Here is a 23,251-nt window from a genome sequence, read left to right as displayed (position 1 = left end):
ATTTTTATTGGTGTGTAGAAATGCAACTGATTTCTGTGCATTTATTTTATATCCTGACACTTGAGAATTTTGGTACCCATATTCATCAGGGAGAATTTTGGTACCCATATTCATCAGGGATATTGGTCTGTCATTCTCCTTTTTGATGGGGGCCTTTGTCTGGTTTTGGGATCAAAGTCATGCTGGCCTCATAAAATAAGTTTGGAAGTTTTCCTTCCGTTTCCATTTTTTGGGAACAGTTTCAGGAGAATAGGTATTAATTCTTTTTTAAATGTTTGGTAGAATTCCCCTGGGAAGCCATCTGGTCCTGGGCTCTTGTTTGTTGGGAGTTTTTTGATGACTGCTTCAATTTCCTGACTGGTTATGGGTCTGTTCAGGTGTTCTGTTTCTTCCTAGTTCAGTTGTGGTAGTGTATACATCTCTAGGCATGCATCCATTTCTTCCAGATTGCCTAATTTGTTGACCTACAGTTGCTCATAATATGTTCTTGTAATTGTTTGCATTTCTTTGGTGTTGGTTGTGTTCTCTCCTCTTTCCTCTGTGATTTTATTTATTTGGGTCCTTTCTCTTTTCTTTTGGATAAATCTGTCCGGGGGGTTATCAATCTTATTAATTCTTTGAAAGAACCAGCTCCTAGATTTGTTGATGTGTTCTACTGTTTTCTGCTCTAGTCCTTATTCTCTTCTCTTGCTGGTTTTAGGCTTTATTGGCTGTTTTTTGTCCAGCTCCTTTAGGTTTAGGTTGTATCACAAAGATTTTGAACTTGTGTTTTCATTTCATTTTTTTCCATGAATATTTTAATTCTTCTTTAATTTCCTGGTTGACTCATGATGCTCTTTAGCCTCCATGTATTTCAGTTCTTTCCAACTTTCTTCTTGTGATTGAATTCTAGTTTCAAAGCATTGTGTTCTGAAAATATGCAGGGAATGATCCTGATCTTTTGGTACCCGTTGAGACCTAATTTGTGACCCAGGATGTGATCTATTCTGGAGAATGTTCCATGTGCACTAGAGAAGAATGTGTATTTTGTTGCTTTGGGATAGAGTGTTCTGAATATATCAGTAACATCCTTCTCATCCAGTGTGTCATTTAATGCCTTCATTCCCTTTTCGATCTTTTGCTTAGTTGATCTATCCATTTTGTGATGGGGGGGTGTTAAAGTCTCCTAGTATTATTATATTATTGTTGTGTTTCTTTGATTTTGTTATTAATTGGTTTATATAATTGGCTGCTCCCATGATAGAGGCATAGATATTTAAAATTGTTAGATCTTCTTGTTGGACGGACCCTTAAGTATGATATAGTGTCCTTCCTCATCTCTTATTATATAGTCTTTGGTTGAAAATCTAGTTTTTCCAATATAAGGAATTCCATCCTAGCTTTCTTTTGATGTCCATTAGCATGGTAAATGTTTTTCCACCTGCTTACTTTAAATCTGGAGGTGTCTTTGGGTCTAAAATGAGTCTCTTGCAGATAGCATTTTGATGGGCCTTGTTTTTTTATCCAGTCTGATATCCTGTGTCTTTAGATTGGGCATTTAGTCCATTTACATCCAGGGTAATTATTGAAAAATATGAATTTAGTGCTATTGTATTGTTCATAAGGTGACTATAACTGTATATTATCTCTGTTCCTTTCTGGTCTATGTTACTTCTGGCTCTCTCTTTGCTAAGAGGACCCCTTTCAATATTTCCTGTAGGGCTGGTTTGGTGTTTGTAAATTCTTTTAGTTGCTGTTTGTCCTGGAAGTGTTGTTTTTTTTTTTTTTTTTAATCTCTCCTTCTGTTTTCAGTGTCAGCCTAGCTGGATATAGTATTCTTGGCTCCGTACTTTTCTTGTTTAGTGCTCTGATTATATCATTGCCAGTCCTTTCTGGCCTGCCAGGTCTCTATGGATAAATCTGCTGCCAATCTGATATTTCTACCGTTGTATGTTACAGATTTCTTGTCCTGAGCTACTTTCAGGATTTTCTCTTTGTCACTAAGACTAGTAAGTTTTAATATTAGATGACAGGGTGTGGACCTATTTTTATTGATTTTTGAGGGGGGTTCTCTGTGCCTCCTGGATTTTGATGCCTGTTTCCTTCCCCAAATTAGGGAAGTTCTACTCTATAACTTAGTCCAGTATACCTTCTTCCCCTCTCTCTTTTCTTCTTCAGGGATCCCAATTATTCTAATATTTTTTCATCTTACGGTATCACTTCTCTCTCGAATTCTCCCTTTATGATCCAGTAGTAGTTTATCTCTCTTCTAAGCTTCTTTATTTTTCATCATTTGGTCTTCTATATCACTAATTCTCTTCTTCTGTGAGGTAGATGTTTGAGGTTAGTATGTTTTGTCATTCCTACAAAGCCCAGTTCAGCTGGTAGCCATTCTCTATCTTCACCTAGTATTTCTTGCAGACAAAATCATGCCCAGGCAAACACAAAATTGACATTATAAAACTGAATTGGAACAAATGTACTTTTTCAAAATAATTAAGAGCACAACTACTGTCTCTACCTCACAAATTTATTAAAAAGATTAAAGGAGACAGTCCAGGTAAAGCATTAGGATTTCCTGGATCATATTAGTGCTTAATCCATGTTAGTTATTATGCTTTTTTTGTATTCCTAGTTTATACTGCTAACCAGCTGCTGGATTATTCTTAGAGAATATTATTGTTTATAGTAAGGGAATTAATCCCTTTATTGGAATATCTATTCTCATGAGTAAAAGCACTCCATTTGGGTTTACCCCACTGAAAAAAGGGTGGTGAAAATTTCTCTTATTATGAAGAAAAAATTGTTAGATATGATTATCAAGAGTAGAAAATGCTATTAGAATACTCGTACAAGGAGAATAATTTCACTGTTATACAGGTGGAGAACCTGAACTTTGAAATCAGCTGAAGTTGCTGAAGCTCTATAGCTCTTAAGACATAAGTGTAAAGGTTGAGCATGACTTCCTTGAAATAGTCTACTGAGAGAGAAAACTAGGAGTTGATTAAACTGGTTAATAGCGATTAAAAGTTAGTGAATAATGGGTGCATTTGTTTTTAAACTTCCTGTAATCTTTTAAATGTAGTGATAAGTAATATAAATGTTCTGTTTGACTCATGTTTTTCTTTTTCATTGTAGAATAATGCAAACCTATAGAAAAGTGCAAAATGGTATGAATACATATGTATCTACCACTAAGATTAAGTCAGTATTTTCACCATAATTGTTGTTTTTTTAAGGGAGTATAATAAATAAAAGTAAATCTTCAAGTTCCTGTTCATACCGTATTTTCCTCCCCATTGGTAGCTGCTGTCATATTGGTGGTGCGCTTCGGTCTTGTGTTGTTTTACATGTTTATTACACGAGTATATATCTGTGTACTATGTTACTGGTTTGTGGGTTTTGAAATTTTGCTTGCATACTCTTGTAACCTACTTTTTTTCATGTAATACCATGTTTTTAAAATATTGACATGTATAAATATAATTCATTTAAGTAACTGTCTCATTTTCTGTGAGACGGGTTTCTGCTTTTCTGCCATAGAAAAAAGAGTGAGTCATTGAGTATCTTTAATACTTGTATTTTCTTTGTATTGCTTTTTGGACTCTTTAGTAAGATTCTTAGTAAGAAATTTCATAAATCATAATTATATTTTGGGGATCCTTCCTGAAGTTATAAACAAATTCCCTCTTGGGGTGTCTGAGTGCCTCATTCATTTGAGCATCCGTCTCTTGGTTTTGGCTCAGGTCATGATCTCAGGGTCCTGGAATTGAAACCCACTTTGGGCTCTGCACTCAGCTTGAAATTTGCTTGAGATTCTTTCCTCCTCTCCATCTGCCTCCCCCCAGTTTGCATTCTAAATAAGTAAATAAATAAAATCTTAACAAAAAAAATAATGACACAAATTATCTCTTGCCCTGTGATTTCAAGTCTTTGGAGAAATTGGTCTCTGCCCCCAGCATGACTTAACATGACAACAAAAGGGGCTCAAGCTCTGTGTAGTAACATCGCTACCCTTTTTTGGATGTATTTTCTTGGCATTAAAAAACTCAAGCAAATATAGCGTATAAGGAAAGAACTTACAGAAAACTTTTCAAGTTGACAAAAATATGGATACTGTTAAGTTCAGGAAATTTCATCCTGGTTGGTTGTGAAATGATGAAATTGATTACGTGGAACACTGGTACTGCTTAGATTTCCCTCTGGTATAGGTTAAGAATTCTATGTAGCTTTCTTTCATTTACCAAACCATTTGCCAATATCTTTCTTTTTCAAAATAAGAGCTATATGGAACTAATATTAATCTTCGCTCTGCTAAATGCTAAATTCTGTGTACTTTTTTATTTTCCTTAAAGAGGATATCTCAGCTGATTTTAGGACTATATTTTGAGATACCTTTTTTATTATTTTGTGCTGACTTAATAAACATTTGAAGAAAGCTATTTGAGCAAATATTTATCAGTTTATTACTTGTTAGAGTGTTTAGTTAAAAATATTATGCTCATATTTTAAGAAGTTTTTTCAAGTAATGATTTTTCAGATTTTTATGTAGCATTCCCCAAAAGTCATTTTCCTATGTCCCCCTGACTTAGAGTCAGTCTGAAAGGAATGTAATTGGTGTAGTGTCTGGATAGCATTAGCTGTTAGTTGATACCAGTCACAGTCCCTTAAATCTAAGCAGAAAAAAATAATGTGTAATCAAAATTTAACAAGTTATTAATGTTTCTGTTATCGAGGTGCATTGTATTATTCTCTTTGTTTCATAATTTTGTGAGTAAAACCTATTTAAAATAATAATGTCCCATCTGGTTTTGGATTCAGTCTTTGGTTATCTTAAAATGCTGATTATTTATTTAACCATTGTTTACTTTCTTTGCCACTGTTATCCAGGACAGACTTAATATAGGTTTGTTGTCTGTGTGTCCTATGCAGTTTAGGGTTTGCTCCAAATTCTTCCTTTTTGTTATTAATTGTTATGTTAAAATAGGACAGAGAAAGTTTGTAGACTTCTGTATTGTACTTTTAACCTCTGCTGTAGTTTTGTCTAATGACATGGAAACACAGGTTCAACAAACAAGAGATTTCATTTTAATATGTAAGACATTTAAATCAGAAAGACTTTCTTTTTCCAACCTTTTTGGGATATAACATAAGTAATTTCTCTTTTAGAGCGGCGTACAGAATGTGTGCTGATTGTGCCTAACAGGGCAAATAGGAAAAAGCTAAATCCTTCCTTTTTCAGTGGTGGTGAGATAAGTGTTGAAGTGTTTCATCTGCTGGCATCTTGTACCAGCAGGTTATGCTATGGTCTGTGCAGAGCTTGAAACTCCCAAGTTGTCAGTGGATGGAGTCAAAGGAAGACGTGGGAAGGTTGGGACTGGTTGTAGATGAAATATGTGCAGGAGACAGTCCTGCCATAGATCATTGGTGAGTGGTCAGAATACTCACTTCAGTTCTTTTGTCATTTATCATGCAGTGTAAATCTAAAGCCTATTTATATTATTATTTGGTAGTTCTTCCTTTATTTTGTTATAAATCCAGCAGCAATCAGTTCTTAAAAATGGAAGTGTATACTTAACTAAGTACTGAATTTCTTTCTTGGTATTTAATATGCACAAAATGTTTATCAGTATTTACCATCCACTCTGAGAGTTGCAGTGGTATCACTGACCACACAACCACCAAAAGATAAAATGTATCTGCTTAAAAAAGCATCAGCATCTATTTAAAAAGCCTAAGAGTTATTTTAAGAAGGTTGTGTCTCAAGATCACAAATATTTACAGGCACAGAAGATGTTACATATCTCTCTGTGATACAGGATCTCATTTAAGTAACTTTTTAAAAATTGATTTTCTTCATTTTATATTCCAAGTTCTCTTTTGCACATATAAAAAATGAAGCAGTAACTGTTTCTGTATTGGCTCCATTAGCAGAAAAAGGACCTACACAATGCTAGTTTTAAAATAGAGAATCAATTAATTCCAATAATAGGTTGACTTTTTTCACTCAAAGCTTTTGTATGTTTGCTCTGTCAGTGCTATAAATGGAATCAAAGCAAAGCTTTTGGAAGTTTATTCTGTCAAAAGTGTTGTAAATGCTTTTGTAAATTTAAGAGGTCAACATGGAAGATAAAATTACTTGGTTTTGCTAAAAATGTTGTCATGGTAAAATCAATTTCTTAATAAATTAAGAAAACTGGAAGAGAAGCATTTTGGGAATTGGTTGTGGTGCACATAAACCATTTCTGTTTGTTCTGTCTACTGAAATAAAATTATAATGTTCAAATATACTGATATTTGTTATATATAGTTTAATTGGACTATAGAATTCTTGTCATGAAGCTAATACTAAAAACACATACTTACGTATAACAGTATGCACTCTTGTACAGTTTTTTTGCTGCATATTACCAAATGGATCCTAAAAACATGATTTGTGAAAAACTGCTTTGTAAATTAACCTAACCATCCTATGTTGGCTTTCTTTTTTAAAACCAAGGGGGGGGGTGCGCCTGGGTGGCTCAGTGGGTTAAGCCGCTGCCTTCAGCTCAGGTCATGATCCCAGGGTCCTGGGATCGAGTCCTGCATCGGGCTCTTTGCTCAGCAGGGAGCCTGCTTCCCTCTCTCTCTCTCTCTGCCTGCCTCTCTACTTGAGATCTCTCGCTCTGTCAAATAAATAAATAAAATCTTTAAAAAAAAAAAAAAAAACAAGGGAGGGGATGGGAGTAAGCAAAACATCTATTTGTTAGGTTTTGATTCAGAATCAATTGGAAATCTTTAAAGCATTTACCAACTGAATGCCAGAAACCTTCAACTTCTGAAAATTTTAGCAAATGGCAATTCTTGAAAACAAATCTTTCAAGCAGGGAGTTATTGAAATTTATCCCTTCAAGTTAAATGTTAAGACCTCAAGATTTACTTTAGAAGTTCTGTCATTTGCAGTATCTCAACTAATATAAAGACTTATTTTGATGGAGCTTTTACTTTGTATTAGAGTGAAATGATATTGAGAAGGTAATTTTTGCATTTTCTAAATTTGGTGAAATATTTTTAAAAGTGTAAATAGAGAATGACTTAAAAGTTTTGTCTCATAGAAATAATTATCAAAAAAAATTGGAGGGGTAAAAGTTAAGTATATGGGCTTGATATTTTTACAGATGTCAGCATGAAAGAAAGCATGATGAGAATATGCTTCTATCTATAGAGTTTTCTTTTTGCTGACCAGATTGTTTAATACTGTAAAGAGGGTGTTTTCTTCATTAAAAATATTATGGTCTATAGAAAAGAGTAAGTTGAAGATGTCAACAATTTCATGATTATTGATCATAAAATTCAGAAGGATTGTGGGCAGTCTTATTTTTTAAAAATAGTTCACGATAAGACCATGTAGAAATATGTTCTTAAGAGAAGTATCAATGACTTAGTATTAGTCATTAGTAATTAGTATTAGGTACTCCAAAGAAACTGATTGAAGTATATGAGTATATGGTGAATAATTATTGTTTTTAATGCATCATTATACATAGATAGGTTTTTATCTTTTAGAAAGAATTTTCATTTTGAAAATGGATGTTTAAAAAACTGTTTTTATAAGCCCACCAATATAATCAAACAAGTTTTGCAGTCAATAAATGCATACTTTAAAAATTATAAAACTTTAATCCTGAAAATTCCCTAACTCTTGATAGTATCTGTAAATATATTGAAATAGTTTAATTTCCTAAAAATTAATTTTGGGGACCAGACATAGAAGCAAAATACATCACTCCACTAGCTCAAAAAGGAAAAAAATCATTCAGTCACTGTATTGTACACCTGAAACTAAATAACACTGTATGTTAACTATATTGGAATAAAAGTTTTTAGGAAATCATTGTAATGAACAGACTTATTTTATTTCTCTGATTTATTTTAATTGCATCTTCTAAATCACCACACTCAGATGGACTTCAGAGTTACCCTGGTTGTAAATTCTCACTGTGCATTTGAGAAAACTGATGGTTAGTATATTTCCTAGCCTTTCTCAGAAAGCTAATAACCTAGTCCAGGACACGTCGCTTGGTTTTGAGCTGCATTCCTCATTTGGTGAATATTTTGGTAATTGTTTTTAAAAATGAATCATAGAATTTTTCTTATCTATAGTTGAACCAACAGTGTTGGTCTAGTAATTAGCGAATAGCAATTACTGGTAACCAAATTCAGAATAGCTCTATTAACATTTTTCCCTTTTATTTTTTATAGTTCTGCTTTATTGGAACTAGGTTAATGCTTTTTTAAGTACGTTATTACTGCAAGAAGGTTGCTTTCTATCCAAATCAATTATCTTAACCAATTATAACTGTAAAAGTTTACCACACCATTTGTGTACTTTGACTTATTGTTCTAGAATTGTCTTTAGCTCTGCCTTACTTGATTGATTTGTTTTGTATGCATTTCTAACGTCTACAAAATGTTCTAGTGTAGATGTTTCTTTTTTCCATGTATTATGAATCCTATTTAATTTATAGCTATAATTGTATTTATGTAATCTAAATTAAAACTATGCTTTTTCAATAAAATAACGAGTTTAAAATACAAACCTATTTTGATAACATTTCGATTTTGGTTTAATTACTATTAAAATTATCTCAATGTATGTTAATGTAGTACATTCAGAAATTGACTTTGGAAATCTTATTACAGTGTAAAAGCTACTATAATAAGTTGCTGCCTTACATAAATAAATAAATGACCAATATTACTAGAGGCTATAAGCAGCATGGGAAAAAAATGGAAGGAGTCTTTTATCCTAGTTTTTAGAGGGCATCAGCAGCTTGCTTTTATGAAAAAGTAACAGCTAAATGCACTGCAAATAATTTGCAGTAATCCAGTTCAGTGATTCATGTGTCTGCTTTAATGGGTCATAATTCAGGGTAAAGTAACTGAGTGCAGTCAGAGTGCAGACACTGCTTATGCCAGGGACAGTATCTCTTCATAAAACACACCTCAGGAGAAGCAGTTTGCCAGCCCCCTAATACTCTCTGATGTTTTGATGTCCTGCATATTTTTCCGATTAAGTTTTGAGTGCCATGTTTTTAGTTGTATTTCCACATTCATTATTCTCACGTAGACCCTTCAGCGGGTTTGCCATATATGATTATTTTTTTAATGATGCCTTTCTTTCCACTTCAGCAGTTTAATAATCTAGCACATGGCTGCTTCTCAGTACTCAGCATTCACCTCCCCAATACTGAAGAGGACATGTGCTTTGGCTTCAAAATTCCATTTGCAGCGTTAGAAATGCATATTCCCTACGGAACAACATTTGTTTGACATAACCATTCATTTTTATTACCTCTTTAAATATGTTTATCCAGAGTTATCAATAATCATAAATAACTGTATTCTCATCTTGTTCTGTTTTTTTTCCAACAGACAAAATTGCTTACCCAGTACATATTAAATCTCGGCAAGTATGATCAAAACTACGACATCAGAGACCGTACAAGATTTATTAGGCAGCTTATTGTTCCGAATGAGAAGAGTGGAGCTCTAAGTAAATATGCCAAAAAAATATTCCTAGCACAAAAACCTGCACCACTGCTTGAATCTCCTTTTAAAGGTATTATCAGAATATAACTGCAAAATATATTACCTAAAAAATTATGAAAATATGCCCCAATTTCTAATACATTTAAAATTTATCTGTTAAAAAATGTAAGTGATTAACCTATATAAATGTATAAAAACAGTATGCTTTCTATTCAATGTGTTCTCTAGAGCAACCTTTATATTAAGGTGTATATCTTTACATGCTTTATTTACCTAAATAATTTCATTCTTTTGATTTTATTCTTACTAAACAGTTTAGCTGAATAATAAAGCTGTGTTGTTCTACTAGACATTGACTTCATTTCTATTTTAAATAGCTTTATTTAATAAGGAATCTAATTTTTACCTTAATGGTGAGTTGTTACTAATTAAATATTCTGTGTATACTAACAAAACTTTTCTAGGAAGGGTTATTTCATAAAAATATCCCTTTATATATAAATTTGTTTTTCAAAGATGGAAGTTGACTTATTTTTCCCAGGTTTTTAGAAAGAGTAATTATTTTATCAGTTTAACAAGTAGCCATTAAAATTAGAATCAAACAATTATATACCCTGGTTTTCATATTGTTTCTTATTTAATTGCTGGTGATAAAAAACAGTTCAGTTTTGTAGAAAAACTATTAAAATTCTGGATGTGTTTGTGCTAAGACATGTATATGGATTGTTTAACTGTGCTGTCATTCTTAATATTCACAGTAAAGTAATTTTTAGAGAAGCTACATTTCAGAGCAACACCTCTAAACACACTGACTGATTAGCTTTTTTATTGACCATTATGGGAGAGATTATTGTAATCTATGGACTGAAATCAGTTTTTTGACCTATGAAGAGCTTCCTAGTTTATATTTATTCCTTGACATTTGAGGTAATATGCCAATTACCTTGAGCTCTGATTAGGATTGTTCTCTGTTAGATACAGCTCATATTGTTTATTTTATATTTTCCTCTATTTTAATAGATAGGGATCATTTCCAGCTAGGCACTTTATCTCATACTCTCAACACTAAAGCTAAGGGGTACCTGGAATTATCTAATTGGCCAGAGGTGGCGCCGGACCCATCAGTTCGAAACGTAGAAGTAATAGAGTTGGTAAGTTGACCTTTCTGAAATTAATTTTGTCAAGCAGTGGGAGATTCTAGAATAACTATTGTTTTATATAAAAGCTTTTTTGGGGGGTTGAAATTGAAAATTGTTCTGGTATTTCTAAATGTAATGTGTTAGATATATCTTGCTGTTATGGGAACTGAATATTGTAGTATTCCTGTGTCATTGTACATGTACTGTTCCTTTTCTTCGAGGAAATAGAGAATTGAATTCTCCTCATCAGTGCCACCCACATTTTTGGTATTGCATTTTTAGCCGTGTAGGTTCAATTTCTAAGGTATTTAGTATCATTGGATTGTGCTTTTTCTAGTTTGTTTAGAGATTCGTAAGCTTCCTGTCAATATTTTTCTAAATGATTTTTGGTGTTCTCTTCCAGAAACACCATACAAAGTGTTCTTCTGAATTTTCTGATGAACATCTTTTAAGTGAAGTCTAAACATAAATAGGTTGCATTATGTACGAAAAATGTCCTTAGACAAGGTCATAACTAAAATGAATAATATGTTGCTTTCACATTAAAAAAAAACAAAAACCTCTCTAAATAAATACTCTTTTCCTAGCTCTTTAAAAAAAAATTGCTGGCTACCAAAATAAAGGAATTAATGTTATTTTCTAATAATTTTCTCTCTTCTATGAACAAGAAAAGTAAAGAGAAGGGTCTTTTTATTGTCTTTAGCAATTGACTATGTAAATATATCCAAAACTTTTTAAAGTAGAATTAATAAAAAAAGAACAATTAGGTATTACATTTTGGGTGATTTTCTAATAGAAAAGATGTATTGAACCAGGATTCAGATAACCAGAGTTCTTTGCCACTAATTCCTCTGGGAAAGTCAGTTAACCTCCTTGCCTATTAAATTTTCTGTATAAAATGGAAGGGAATCTTTATTACTTAAAATAGAAGAGTTTCTATAATGGGCCCAGCCATGTAATTTGGTCCTTTGAGAAATGTGTTTCTCTTAACTATTCAAATTTATCCTGGCTTTGAAGCATGGCCAGGAACAATAATAACTCTTATTGCCTCCATTTAGCAAACCCTGGTAGTAGTGTACTTTGATAATGTTTTACATACACTATCTTGTTTAAATCTCATAGTAATTATAAATGATGGTTATTTTATTCCCATTTTACAGATGAGGCAACAGGGTTCAGAGAACTTAAGTTGTCCAACCTCTTTGGGCAAGTTAGTTAGTAAGCTAGTAAGTGATGGAACTGGGATTCCAACCCAGTTCAGAGTCCCTTGTTTGTGCTGTTAAATGAATTTTATTATATAACATGAGGAGAGGAAGCTTGAGCTTGTTTGCGGATGTGTGCTATTCTTAGTACTTAGCACTGTCATTTTTATGTTGTGACAAATTCTCTCTATTTAGAGGTGATTTAAAGAAATGTAAAATTTAATAAAACTAATTGTATATCCATTCCTCCTTGACACTACATTTGTTGATTTTCACTCAGATCTACATACCCTTAAGTACTCTTCATTCAAAGATTGGCTTATTTGTGCAACTTTGTTTTGGATGCTAGCATATAAAGAAATGTTCTTTGATATGATTCTTTCCATAGATTTAATCTTTCTCCTAATTTCTTATTATGCCTGCTCATTGTTTTTATGGTCCTTTCCTTTTCCATTATTGGGTATATAGTGGTTTGGCACACATACAAACATCCTTTTATCCTCCCCCCACTTCTCCCCTATCCTTCCTCCTTGCTGCCCCATTCCGCCAAAATAAAAATAAAAATAGTTTATCCTCCCAGAAATTGATAGCAATGCTATGCAATTTAATTTGGTTTCAGCAGTATCCTTGTATTGGCTGATGGATTGGTTGGTTGACTGGCTTCTTCCATTGTCTTGTCCTCTTCTAAGCATAACTACCTTATAGGGACAATACTTAAATAACCTATTTTCTTATGTTCATTTCACCTATCCAGTTCAACAGAGACATATTGATTTCTTTTTCATTTTGCTGACTGCATTCTAAAAATTAATAATTGGTGACTTATTATGGAGAATAATTAAAACTGATGGAATGGGTTAAAGAAAACTGTCACTATCCATTGATACTATACAAAAACATTTTTAATCTACTGGTCTCTAGATATTTTGGCTTAAAATTATACTGTAAGTGATATAATTAATTTTAAAAAATACATCATTTTAATATCAAATGCAGCTGCAATAGTGCAGAAAGTAGTGTTCCTTATAGTCTTTCCTGCCTTTCACTCTACCACCCATCCTACAAAATCACATCAATATATTTCATGCACGTAATACACTGTGTTATCCCAGTTTTACCATAAAGTGATCTTACCAGGGTCGCATCTCATTATTATGAAATATAACCTTAGTTAAGGAAAATGCCTAGGTTTAGGTTATCTGATAGGGAACGTGGTTAGATTGACAGTAGAAGTCACTTAGGATTGCACACTACCATTTCCAGGATATTGGATGTAACATATATTTATATTATACCAGTAAGTTTTGAAAATCCTTTAGAATTTTTTTTGCCTAGGTCTAGAAAATCCTGCCCTCTTAGAGGAAGACTGTCTTTTGTACATGAAATGTATTTTGCTTTATAAAACACATCTACTTTTGATATTTTATTCCTCCAAGGACCTTTCAAATTAGTCCTTCACTATTCTCTTCCTCTTTTACTTCTTTTGCTTAGAAATGATAGACCTATCATAATCATAAAGGACCATAAAAAAGTTAAAATTGTTTTTATTGTTTAAAACCTAAAACTCAGTCATATCAAGATAATTTGCCCCTTTAAGCATGGAAGCGTAATTATCCTTATTTATTGATTTGGTCTTACCCTGAAAGCCATCTAATTAATTAATTTTTTCCCCCAAACATTGATCTGGCACACTTTTTACCAGGCTTCAGAAAAATATGTTTAAGGATTTAAGAAAAAATATGAATTGCTATGTTTACTAAATATAGGAGAACTTTGTTTATAGAATAGTACTTTATTCATATTTGGAAGACAGAGCATTTTACATAAAAAGAAAATAGTACTGCTGACCTTATGTATCTTATTCAAATATATTCAAGGAATTTTTACTCATTTTTCTATTATTGTTCATTTAGTAATTTCCAAGTTATTGAAGCTTATCTTTTTAAGCAACATACTTTAAGCCTGAAGGCCCTCTAGATCAGGGTTTTACAACCCTAGCTGCATATTATAATCACATGGAAACCTATGTGAGACTTGCAGCAAACCATTTAAATCAGAATCTTAGGAGGTAAATCTCAGGTGTCAGCTTTTTAGTATATTTTTTCTTTGTGTTAATATTTTAGGAAATATTCTCAGATGATTCTAATGTGTGTCCACCGTTGAGAACCGTTCTTAAACCTCTGTCATATACTCTAGCAGACAGGCACATAGTAGAAATTCAATTGAAAGTTTGATAAATAAATGAGTCTTAACCATTTTTGACCTCTTAAAAAATACTGGTTTCCCTACCCTTTAACAGAGAGTATATGTAAGATGATTTAATTTTTTCTGGGTTAATTAAAGTCACAATTATGAAAATAATGTATTTTACTTTAATGCAGTATATTAGAGTCTTTAAGGAGCTATTCACACAACTAATCATTTTTGTGCCAGACACTTTTGAGATATATCTGTGTACAAAGTATTCAAATATCCCTGCTGGGTGGAAGCTGATGTTGTAGCAGGGATAGACTGGCAATAAAAATAAATATGTAAATTGTATTGTATGTAGGAAGTACTAAGTGCTGTGATGACCAAAAAAAAAAAAAAGAAAAAACCAAGAAGAAGAAGAAGAGAGCAAAGTAAGATTATAAGTGCCAGATATGGGAGGTTGGAATTTTAAATAGAGTCTCTCTGAGGTGACTTTTGTTCAGAGACTTGAACGAAGTGAGGGAATGAGCCATGTAGTTACCTAGGGGAGAGCATTGGAAGGGCAGTCAGGTAGGGGAAAGGCCCTTCAGGGGAGCATGCCTGAAGTTTGTAAAGGAACAGTTAAGAGGCACTTGTGCAGAGTGGGCCAGAGGGAGAGCAGCAGCAAGAGGTCTGAAAGGCAGGGAAGGTCTGGTCCAGTAGGGTGAGTAGCTTATTCTAAGGACTGGCTTTTTCTGAGTGAAATGGGGAGCTGTGGCAAGCTTTCAAACCCAAGAGAGCCTTGATCAGACTTCAGTTTTAATTCAGTCATTTAGCTGCTGTGTGGAGCAAACTTGGACTTGGGGTATGGGGGTTATGAATAGAAGCAAAATAAGCAGTTGCAGAATTCTGAACGAGATGGCCCTGATGGTAAAGGACTGATGTGGCTAAACCTTTTTTGGGGGGGATTAGATGTTTAAAATATGAAGGAGAGAGAGAAGTTAAAGCTTACCCAGGGTTTGGACCCTTGAGATGGTTAGGGTTGATTGCCTGCACTTTATTCAGGGTTGTTTTTTGTTTGTTTTGTTTTTTGTTTTCTTTTTTAACCTCCGTATTTAGCTATGATCTTGAATTTCTTGTTGCTGTTACTGTGTCTGCCTCTAACTGCCTTCACCTCCTCTATAGCATATTTAGTTCAAATCTCCTGCGGACCAGCAAATTCAAAAGTGTTTAAAACTATATGTAAAATAAGGGTGTTGATTTAACAGAATGTGCTGAATGAAATTTGACTTCTTCTACCTAGGAGTAAAGGGGAATCAGCCTTAATGCCAGGTCTTCTAACAGTTGCCTTCTCGTTTGAGACCTGCAACTTTCTTTTGGATTCACATTGTATTCTGAATGATTGTTTGCCAGAAGACTGAACCCCTTAATGAGAATTCATTTGAATTTACAGTTTCCTTTTTTTTTTTAAACAGGCAAAAGAATGGACTCCAGCTGGAAAAACAAAGAAAGAGAATCCTGCTAAGAAATTTTATTCTGAATCTGAGGAGGAAGACGACTCTTCTGATAGTAGCAGTGACAGTGGTGGGGTTTATAATTCATTGAAAAAACTTTGTTCACTACAGTTTATATGCTATACTTCTAACAAAACAATAAGGCCTAGTATATAATATTCACCAAGTGGGTTTATACTCTTATGATAATGCCTTTCATTTACATATCATTGTATAGTTTTCAAAGTAATTTCTAATCCTTTCTCATTTGACTTTGCTTCTTGAGCACCTAGCTAGGAAAGTAAGAGTTGAAACAGAAAAAGGCTTTTCTGAATTCTAACCCACCCTGCCCGTTATATTCATAGCATATTGAAAAACATGATTTTATATTTGATAAGCCTTTAGTGGGAACTTTAAAAGCAACTCTGTTCTGTAAAAATGTAACATTTATTTTAACCATTGAGCAATCTGATCTTTATCCATTTTATACTTTTATTTCTACCTTTATTTTTTATTTTTATTTTTTTTAAAGATTTTATTTATTTATTTGACAGAGATTACAAGCAGGCAGAGAGGCAGGCAGAGAGAGTGGAGGAAAGCAGGCTCCCTGCTGAGCAGAGAGCCCGAAGTGGGGCTCGATCCCAGGACACCGAGATCATGACCCAAGCCGAAGGCAGAGGCTTTAACCCACTGAGCCCCCCAGGCGCCCCCCCCTTTTTAAAAAAGATTTTATTTATTTATTTGACAGAGATATTTCTACCTTTAATTGAACCTGTATAGACTAAAGCTAAAATTAATAAATCACTTCTGTATTATAAAGAATCAAAGAGCTGAAACAATTAGGACAACTGTATACAATGAAAAGAATGCTAAATAGGAAGGATTTAGAAGTGCTGCATTTTAGCTATGCCAACTGAATAAGGTACTTATTTTCTCTGTCTCTGTTAAATGAAGAGGTAAAGTTAGATGCTTTTAAAGCCCTCTAGTACTAAAATTCTGTGAACAATTTGCATAATGAAAAATATATTGGAGTTATTTTCCAACACTCTTTTAACAGTTAACCTAAGAAACCTATCTGACCCAAGATCAAATGACACCTTTTTCTTCTATAACCTTTTTTCCTTGGAGAAACTAGAGCTCTGCACTATTACTTGCTCATGCATTACCCTCTAAGGTAATACATTCACTTTTTCCTCAGTTTCTCCTATCAAAGTCTTTGTTTCCTATATCTGATAAATTATTTTGTGATGCATCATGTTCTGAAATGATAAGTTGAAAATGGAGAATATACTTCGGTGTAGAGTGTTAATTCTAAAAAACAGATTTCAGGAATGAGGTAGATCATTAAGAAAGATCTGTTGTATAGTTAAAAGCATACCATATGGATATTTGTCTATATCACCTTTATTCATAAGCTCATGCCTGTTCATAGGCTAACATTTTAAAATACATATTTGAAATATTCTATTAAGACTTCTCATGGGTTAATCTGAGCATGTGGCAGGAGTTCCACTCTAGCTACTGGAGGAAAGGGTAACTTTTTCATTAGAAATTATGAGATTATTTTCCCAGTCAGTAAGTCTTCTAGAAGATAAACAAATTTCCTTAAGGATTTTACTAACTTTGACATAAAATTAATACTGAATAAAAATTTATTCACTTAAATTAAAAAAAAAAGTTTGGGAGGAGGGATTTTACTAACTTGAAAATTTTAAGTAGTGGGTCCTGAAGTGAGCTGGACCAAGACTTTTGTTGAATTCCCATGTAATTAACATGAGAGAGTAACTTAGGTGCTATAATTTTTTTTCCTTATTTATGGGATAAGTCACTTATCTGAATATATGTATATACACACATGTGCCTAACTTTCATATCATAGCAAATTTAAAATATCCTACTCAACAGTTTTATAAAATTTGGGTAAGGTAAATCTTTCCCTTTGTAGAAACTGATAGTTATGAATGCCTTACCTAATGTGGCAGGCAGTGTTGTGTCCTCATCACCTTTACATGTTTCAAATCCTTTAATCTTTACAACAGCTAGGTAATCCTAGCTTTTCACTGTGTGATACATAAATAAATCCTCATAAAGTAGATACTGTTTACCTGTTAGATGTTCCTAGCTAAGAGCACTTCATCAGATAGATAATAGATGAGGGCAACAGTTTGTCCTCTTATTTAGGCTAGTGCTTTGCACCTATAATCATTTCATATAGTAAAAAATTATGCTTCATATTTAAAATACACATGAATTAGGGGCGCCTGGGTGGCTCAGTGGGTTAAGCCGCTGCCTTCGGCTCGGGTCATGATCTTGGAGTCCTGGGATCGAGCCCCGCGTCGGGCTCTCTGCTCAGCAGGGAGCCTGCTTCCTCCTCTCTCTCTGCCTGCCTCTCTGCCTGCTTGTGATCTCTCTGTCAAATTAAAAAAAAAAAAAAAAATACACATGAATTATATGTATCACTTCTGGGAAGAGTCCTAGTATGCCTTAAGTTATACATAAAACATTTAAATGTATAGCTTCATAGGATAATTTTATGATCTCTTTGACCTGTGGAAAACTCCTACACTAGCTAAAATAAGTAATTACTTTTTAATTAGTAATTTTGCTTTTTGCTTTTGAATTGAGAAATTTTTACAGATGATTCAAATGGCTCATTCCCATCTCAAAATTTATACCTAATAAGATTCAGCTCTTGCCTTCTCTCAATAAAATTTCTCACTATCAGAAGAATTAAAAATTATTTCTTCATCCTTACATCATTCCTTTAAAAGAAGGAAGTTACTGCTATAACTAGATACTTAAGGATTTGAAAAGCAAGATTCTCTCAAATTTGGTTTACTTGGTTCATCTTTGCTCTACCCTACTCACTGTCAAGTATGTTCTCTATCCTTTGGCGTTCCCCACACTCACTCACACTGCTGCAGGAATGTGGAGGTGGGGGGACTGAATGACAGGAGTATGGAAATGGAGTGTTGTACAAGTGGGGTCCAGTAAACTAAAATTCAACATCGGTTTCATTTCTTATGAATATTGACAGTTACTTGGGTCCTTATGTCTAGTTAAATAGCTATAAATCAAGGGGCATTTGGTTTTATTTTTTCAGAGAGTGAATCTGAAAGTGCAAATGGAGAACAAGACGAGGAGGGAGGAAGTAGTGATGACAGCAGTGAGGACTCCTCCAGTGAGCATAGGAGTGACAGTGAAAGTGCATCAGAAGTAGGAGACAAAAGAACAGCCAAGAGGAACTCCAAAAGCAAAGGGAAAAGGTAATATTTTGTCAGAATTTTCTTCAAAAAATATTCTGTGGCAAAATTTTCCCCCAGGACACCATTTCCCTTCAATACATAAAGTGAATGAGAAAAGAAGTGTATTTTTTCCCAGACACTGAATCTTGTAAAATTAATTAGAATAGTAGTTCACATTATTCTACTTCTTATTATACTTAGTTTTCATTTTGAACTTGAACAAATCTTGGGGTTGCATTTTGAAAATTGGTATAACCTTGGAAGGCTGAGTTAAGTGATCAAGAAGTAGGTATGAAACACTTAATTACCTTCTGTAGCAATTTTGCTGAGGACTAAAATTAAATCCTTCAACACTTTGCCATTATGTAACTAAGACAATTGATTTTTCTAAATAATGTTATAGTAAAAAGATTATGATCCAAATATTAGAGTCAAGGGCTGTGAAGGAAGACGGTCATAAGATATTTAAGTGTTAGCGCTTTTTAAGATCTCCCATTATCAACATTATCGTGTATTAAAGTGTCATTAAAATTTTGAGTAATTGGGGCTAATACCTTGGATTGTATGAGTCTGTTTTCCCCATTGCTGACAGTAAGTGGCCTCTGCAGGCATGATGGCCCTTTCCCTGGGAGCCTGCTGCCCGCTCACTTGATGAGCTTGCAGCCCAGCTCAGTCGTGGCTGACAGCACTGATTGGGGTGCAGTACGCTCTCTGCTCCTTTTATTACAGACAGTAATTAAAGCAGCTCGCCCTGCCACTTCCATAACAAACACAGCATAATGCCCTAATTATGACTTTATTAATTTAAGTCAGGATTTAATGATTTTAAAAGTGATTTATATTGTTTTTCCTGTTCAGAACAAATGAAATCTGTAGGTTAAATTAATACAGGCTTTTCATCATTGCAAAGTTAAAAAGCTAGTTACCAGTAAATTCTTTTCATTAGATTAACATCTGAAACTCTAAGTAGTAAGGTAAACAGTAATTACCCATCAAAATTGAGTGCTGCGTAACAAAATAACACTTTTACCTTTAAAATTTTATCTTAAAAGCTGTAAGTTAAATGTATGCAGAATCATTCACTTGTTGCAGCAAAGGATTTACTTGGTTTGTAATATCCTTTCCTTTGAGATAAATTTTGTACTTCTGGATTAATATCAGAATATCTATGATTCCGTAGTTTATAAGAAGTATCTTATTTCCAGGAAGGGAAAATTTTGTTCAGTGCACTCAGTATTTTCCAAATAGCAAAAGTCAATATGCTAGAAATTTTTAATCGTGTATTTATATTACTTTCATTGTGTGTTTTTTCCTTCAGAAATGGAGTTTTCTTTTTACCTATGTTTTAATTTAAAAGAATTGTTCATTATACCAGCAGGAATCTTGAATACATTGAAAACCTTGCATTTTTAAGTACATGTTTTAACCATTGAATTGGAGATAATAAATTGCTATTTTTTGCTACGGGGAAAAAAACAACATATTTTTTAGTCATTGAATATAATTACATGTGCTCTGAGATGTTACCATGACTTCAATTTTAATAAACAGCAATTGTATTTCCTCCACAAAAATCAATTCAAGGAAATATCGATTCTTCCCTTGTCTCTCCACTCTCTCTCACCATGTTTTTCTGCCTGTCTCTTAGAATTGTTTTTGAACTTTGCTAGTGTAGCTTTATGATAAGTTTTATTAAAAGCTTTTATTTTTAAGTAATCACTACACCCAACGTGAAGCTTGAACGTACAACCCTGAGATCAAGAGTCGCATGCTCTTCCCACTGAGCCAGCCAGGTGCTCCTGAGTGGTAATTTTTTAAAGCTAAAGAGCTTTAAGTTTCTTTAAAACCACCCTTAGTAGTCCTAACTATGATTAAATTTGAGTTTTACACTCCAAAGTATTTTCATTTGAAGGAAGCTACATGCTGTAGTAGGGGAAACATGGTCTTTAGAATAAGACAAACTGAGTTCAAGTTCCAGTTCTCCCGCTCCAGGCAATGTGTCCTTGAGCAAGTTACTTAAGTTTCCTGAGTATTATAGAATAATACACCCACTAAGAATATGTTGAAATATCTAAATTAGTTAATTGGTATGAAGTTTCTAAAACTGCCTGGCGGAGGGTTTTTTTTTTTAAGTACACACACGGAAAGAGAATTAGACCTTCAGTTTTGAGAAAATGTAGAAGACCATAATATATTTCTCTTTGAGAAGAGACCTTTGGGCTACCTCAGATGTTATTCTTTCCCCACGGAGAACTACCTCCCTACCCAAGACTATGCTTACTCCCTGCGTTATTCCTATTTCTCAGCTTACGTGTTTCTTCCTCTAGGAAGCATTCCCTATTTTGGTTCACTTTGTTTAGATGATCTCTCATGACATTATGCTTTATTACTTATTACTTACCATACTTTTTTTGTCATCGCCATCTTCTCTGTATTCCCCAGTGTGGTGTACTCTGTAAGGGAGACACAGAGATCATCTGTATCTTATTAAACATTGTTATCCTAGCACTAACATACTGCCAACACATGGTGAGTGGTCACTTAATATTTTTAAAATGAATGAGTGAATGAACAGATGAGTGAGTAGCATCAGCATTTAGGTTTGATCATTTGTTTTTTTTCTTTTTATTTTTTTCAGTTTTCTTGGTTTATTTTTTTCTCCAATATTTTTATTTTTTAAATAATTTTAATTTAAATTAAATTAATTAAATTAAATTTTAATTTAAATTCAATTAGCATATAGTGTGTTATTAGGTTCAGAGGTAGAATTCAGTGATTCATCAGTCTTACATAATACCCAGTGCTCATTACATCACATACCCTCCTTAATGTCCATCACCCAGATACCCCATCTCTCTACCCACTCCCCTCCAACAACCCTCAGTTTGTTTTCTATGATTAAGAGTCTGTTATGGTTTGTCTCCCTCTCTGATTTCATCTTGTTTTATTTTTCTCTCTCTTCCTCCTGATCCACTGTTTTGTTTCTTAAATTCCACATATGACTGAAATCATATAATTTTCTTTCTCTGATTGACTTACTTCACTTCATATGATACCCTCTAGTTCTATCCATGAGGTTGTAAATGACAAGATTTCATTTTTTTTAATGGCTGAGTAGTATTCCATTATACATATACATATTGTGTGTGTGTATATATATATGTACAGATACACACACACATATATACATACACACACTACATTTGTATCTTTGGGCTGAATACCCAGTAATGCAGTGGCTGGGTCATAGAGTAACTCTATTTTCAACTTTTTGAGGACTCTCCATATTCTTTTCCAGAGTGGCTTGCATTCCCACCAACATTGTAGGAAGGTTCCCCTTTCTCTGCATCCTCACTGTTTGTTATTTCCTGACTTGTTAGTTTTAGCCATTCTGACTAGTGTGAGGTGGTATCTCATTGAGATTTTCATTTGTATTTCTCTAATGCCCAGTGATATTGAGCATTTTTTCATGTGTCTATTGGCCATTTGTATGTCTTCTTTGAAGAAATGTCTTTTCATGTTTTCAGCCCATTTCTTTATTTGTTCTTTGAGTGTTGAGTTTGTAAGTTTTTTTAGATTTTGGATACTAGCAGTTTATCTGATATGTCATTTGCAAATATCTTCTCCCATTTTGTCTGTTGTCTTCTGGTTTTGTGCAAAAGCTTTCTATCTTGATGAATCAGTAGTTCATTTTTGCCTTTGTTTCCCTTGCCTTTGGAAATATGTCTAGCAAGAAGTTGCTATGACTGAAGTCACAGAGGTTCCTGCCTGTGCTCTCCTCTAGGATTTTAATGGATTCCTGTCTCCATTTTGAGTTTGTTTTGTGTGTGGTATATGGAAATGGTCTAGTTTAATTCTTCTTCATGTGGCTGTCCAATTTTCCCAATGCCATTTGTTGAAGAGACTGTCTTATTTCCACTGGATATTCTTTCCCGCTTTGTTGAAGATTAGTTACTATAGAGTTAGGGAGAATTCCTTTGGGAAGCCATCTGGCCCTGAACTCTGATTTGTTGGGAGATTTCTGATTACTGCTTCGATTTCCTTACTGGTTATGGGTCTGTTCAGGTGTTCTGTTTCTTCCTGGTTCCGTTGTGGTTGTGTATACATCTTTAGGCATGCACTGTTTCTTCCAGATTACCTAATTTGTTGGCATATAGTTGCTCATAATATGTTCTTATAATTGTTTGTATTTCTTCAGTGTTGGTTGTGATCTCTCCTCTTATTCATGATTTTATTTATTTGGGTCCTTTCTCCTTTCTTTTGGATAAGTCTGTCCAGGGTTTTATCAATCTTATTAATTCTTTCAGAGAACCAACTCCTAGTTTTGTTGATCTGTTCTACTGTTCTTTTGGTTTCTATTTCATTTATTTCTGCTTTAATCTTTTTTAATTCTCTTCTCCCGTTGAGTTTAGGCTTTATTTGCTGTTCTTTCTCCAGCTCCTTGAGCTGTAAGCTTAGGTTGTATCTTTGAGACCTTTCTTTTTTCTTGAGAA

The 23,251-nt window shown here is 33.7% G+C and overlaps 1 protein-coding gene across 1 annotated transcript in view; it reads left to right on the top strand.

Annotated features, from left to right (window-relative positions):
• Positions 1-23,251, top strand: part of LOC111148283 (adaptor related protein complex 3 beta 1 subunit) — a 278,207-nt gene that overhangs the window by 159,260 nt on the left and 95,696 nt on the right. Inside the window, exons 16-19 of the mRNA XM_022504764.1 lie at positions 9,394-9,580; positions 10,531-10,661; positions 15,496-15,604; positions 18,617-18,779. Coding sequence (XP_022360472.1) covers positions 9,394-9,580; positions 10,531-10,661; positions 15,496-15,604; positions 18,617-18,779 — 590 coding nt within the window. The remainder of the gene's footprint in view (positions 1-9,393; positions 9,581-10,530; positions 10,662-15,495; positions 15,605-18,616; positions 18,780-23,251) is intronic.

Source organism: Enhydra lutris, unplaced genomic scaffold (assembly GCF_002288905.1).
Source record: "Enhydra lutris kenyoni isolate GAN:26980312 unplaced genomic scaffold, ASM228890v2 scaffoldscaffold19, whole genome shotgun sequence".
Classification (NCBI taxonomy): domain Eukaryota; kingdom Metazoa; phylum Chordata; class Mammalia; order Carnivora; family Mustelidae; genus Enhydra; species Enhydra lutris.
The sequence above is the reverse complement of the archived record's forward strand: the minus strand, read 5'-3'. Positions and strand labels throughout refer to the sequence as shown.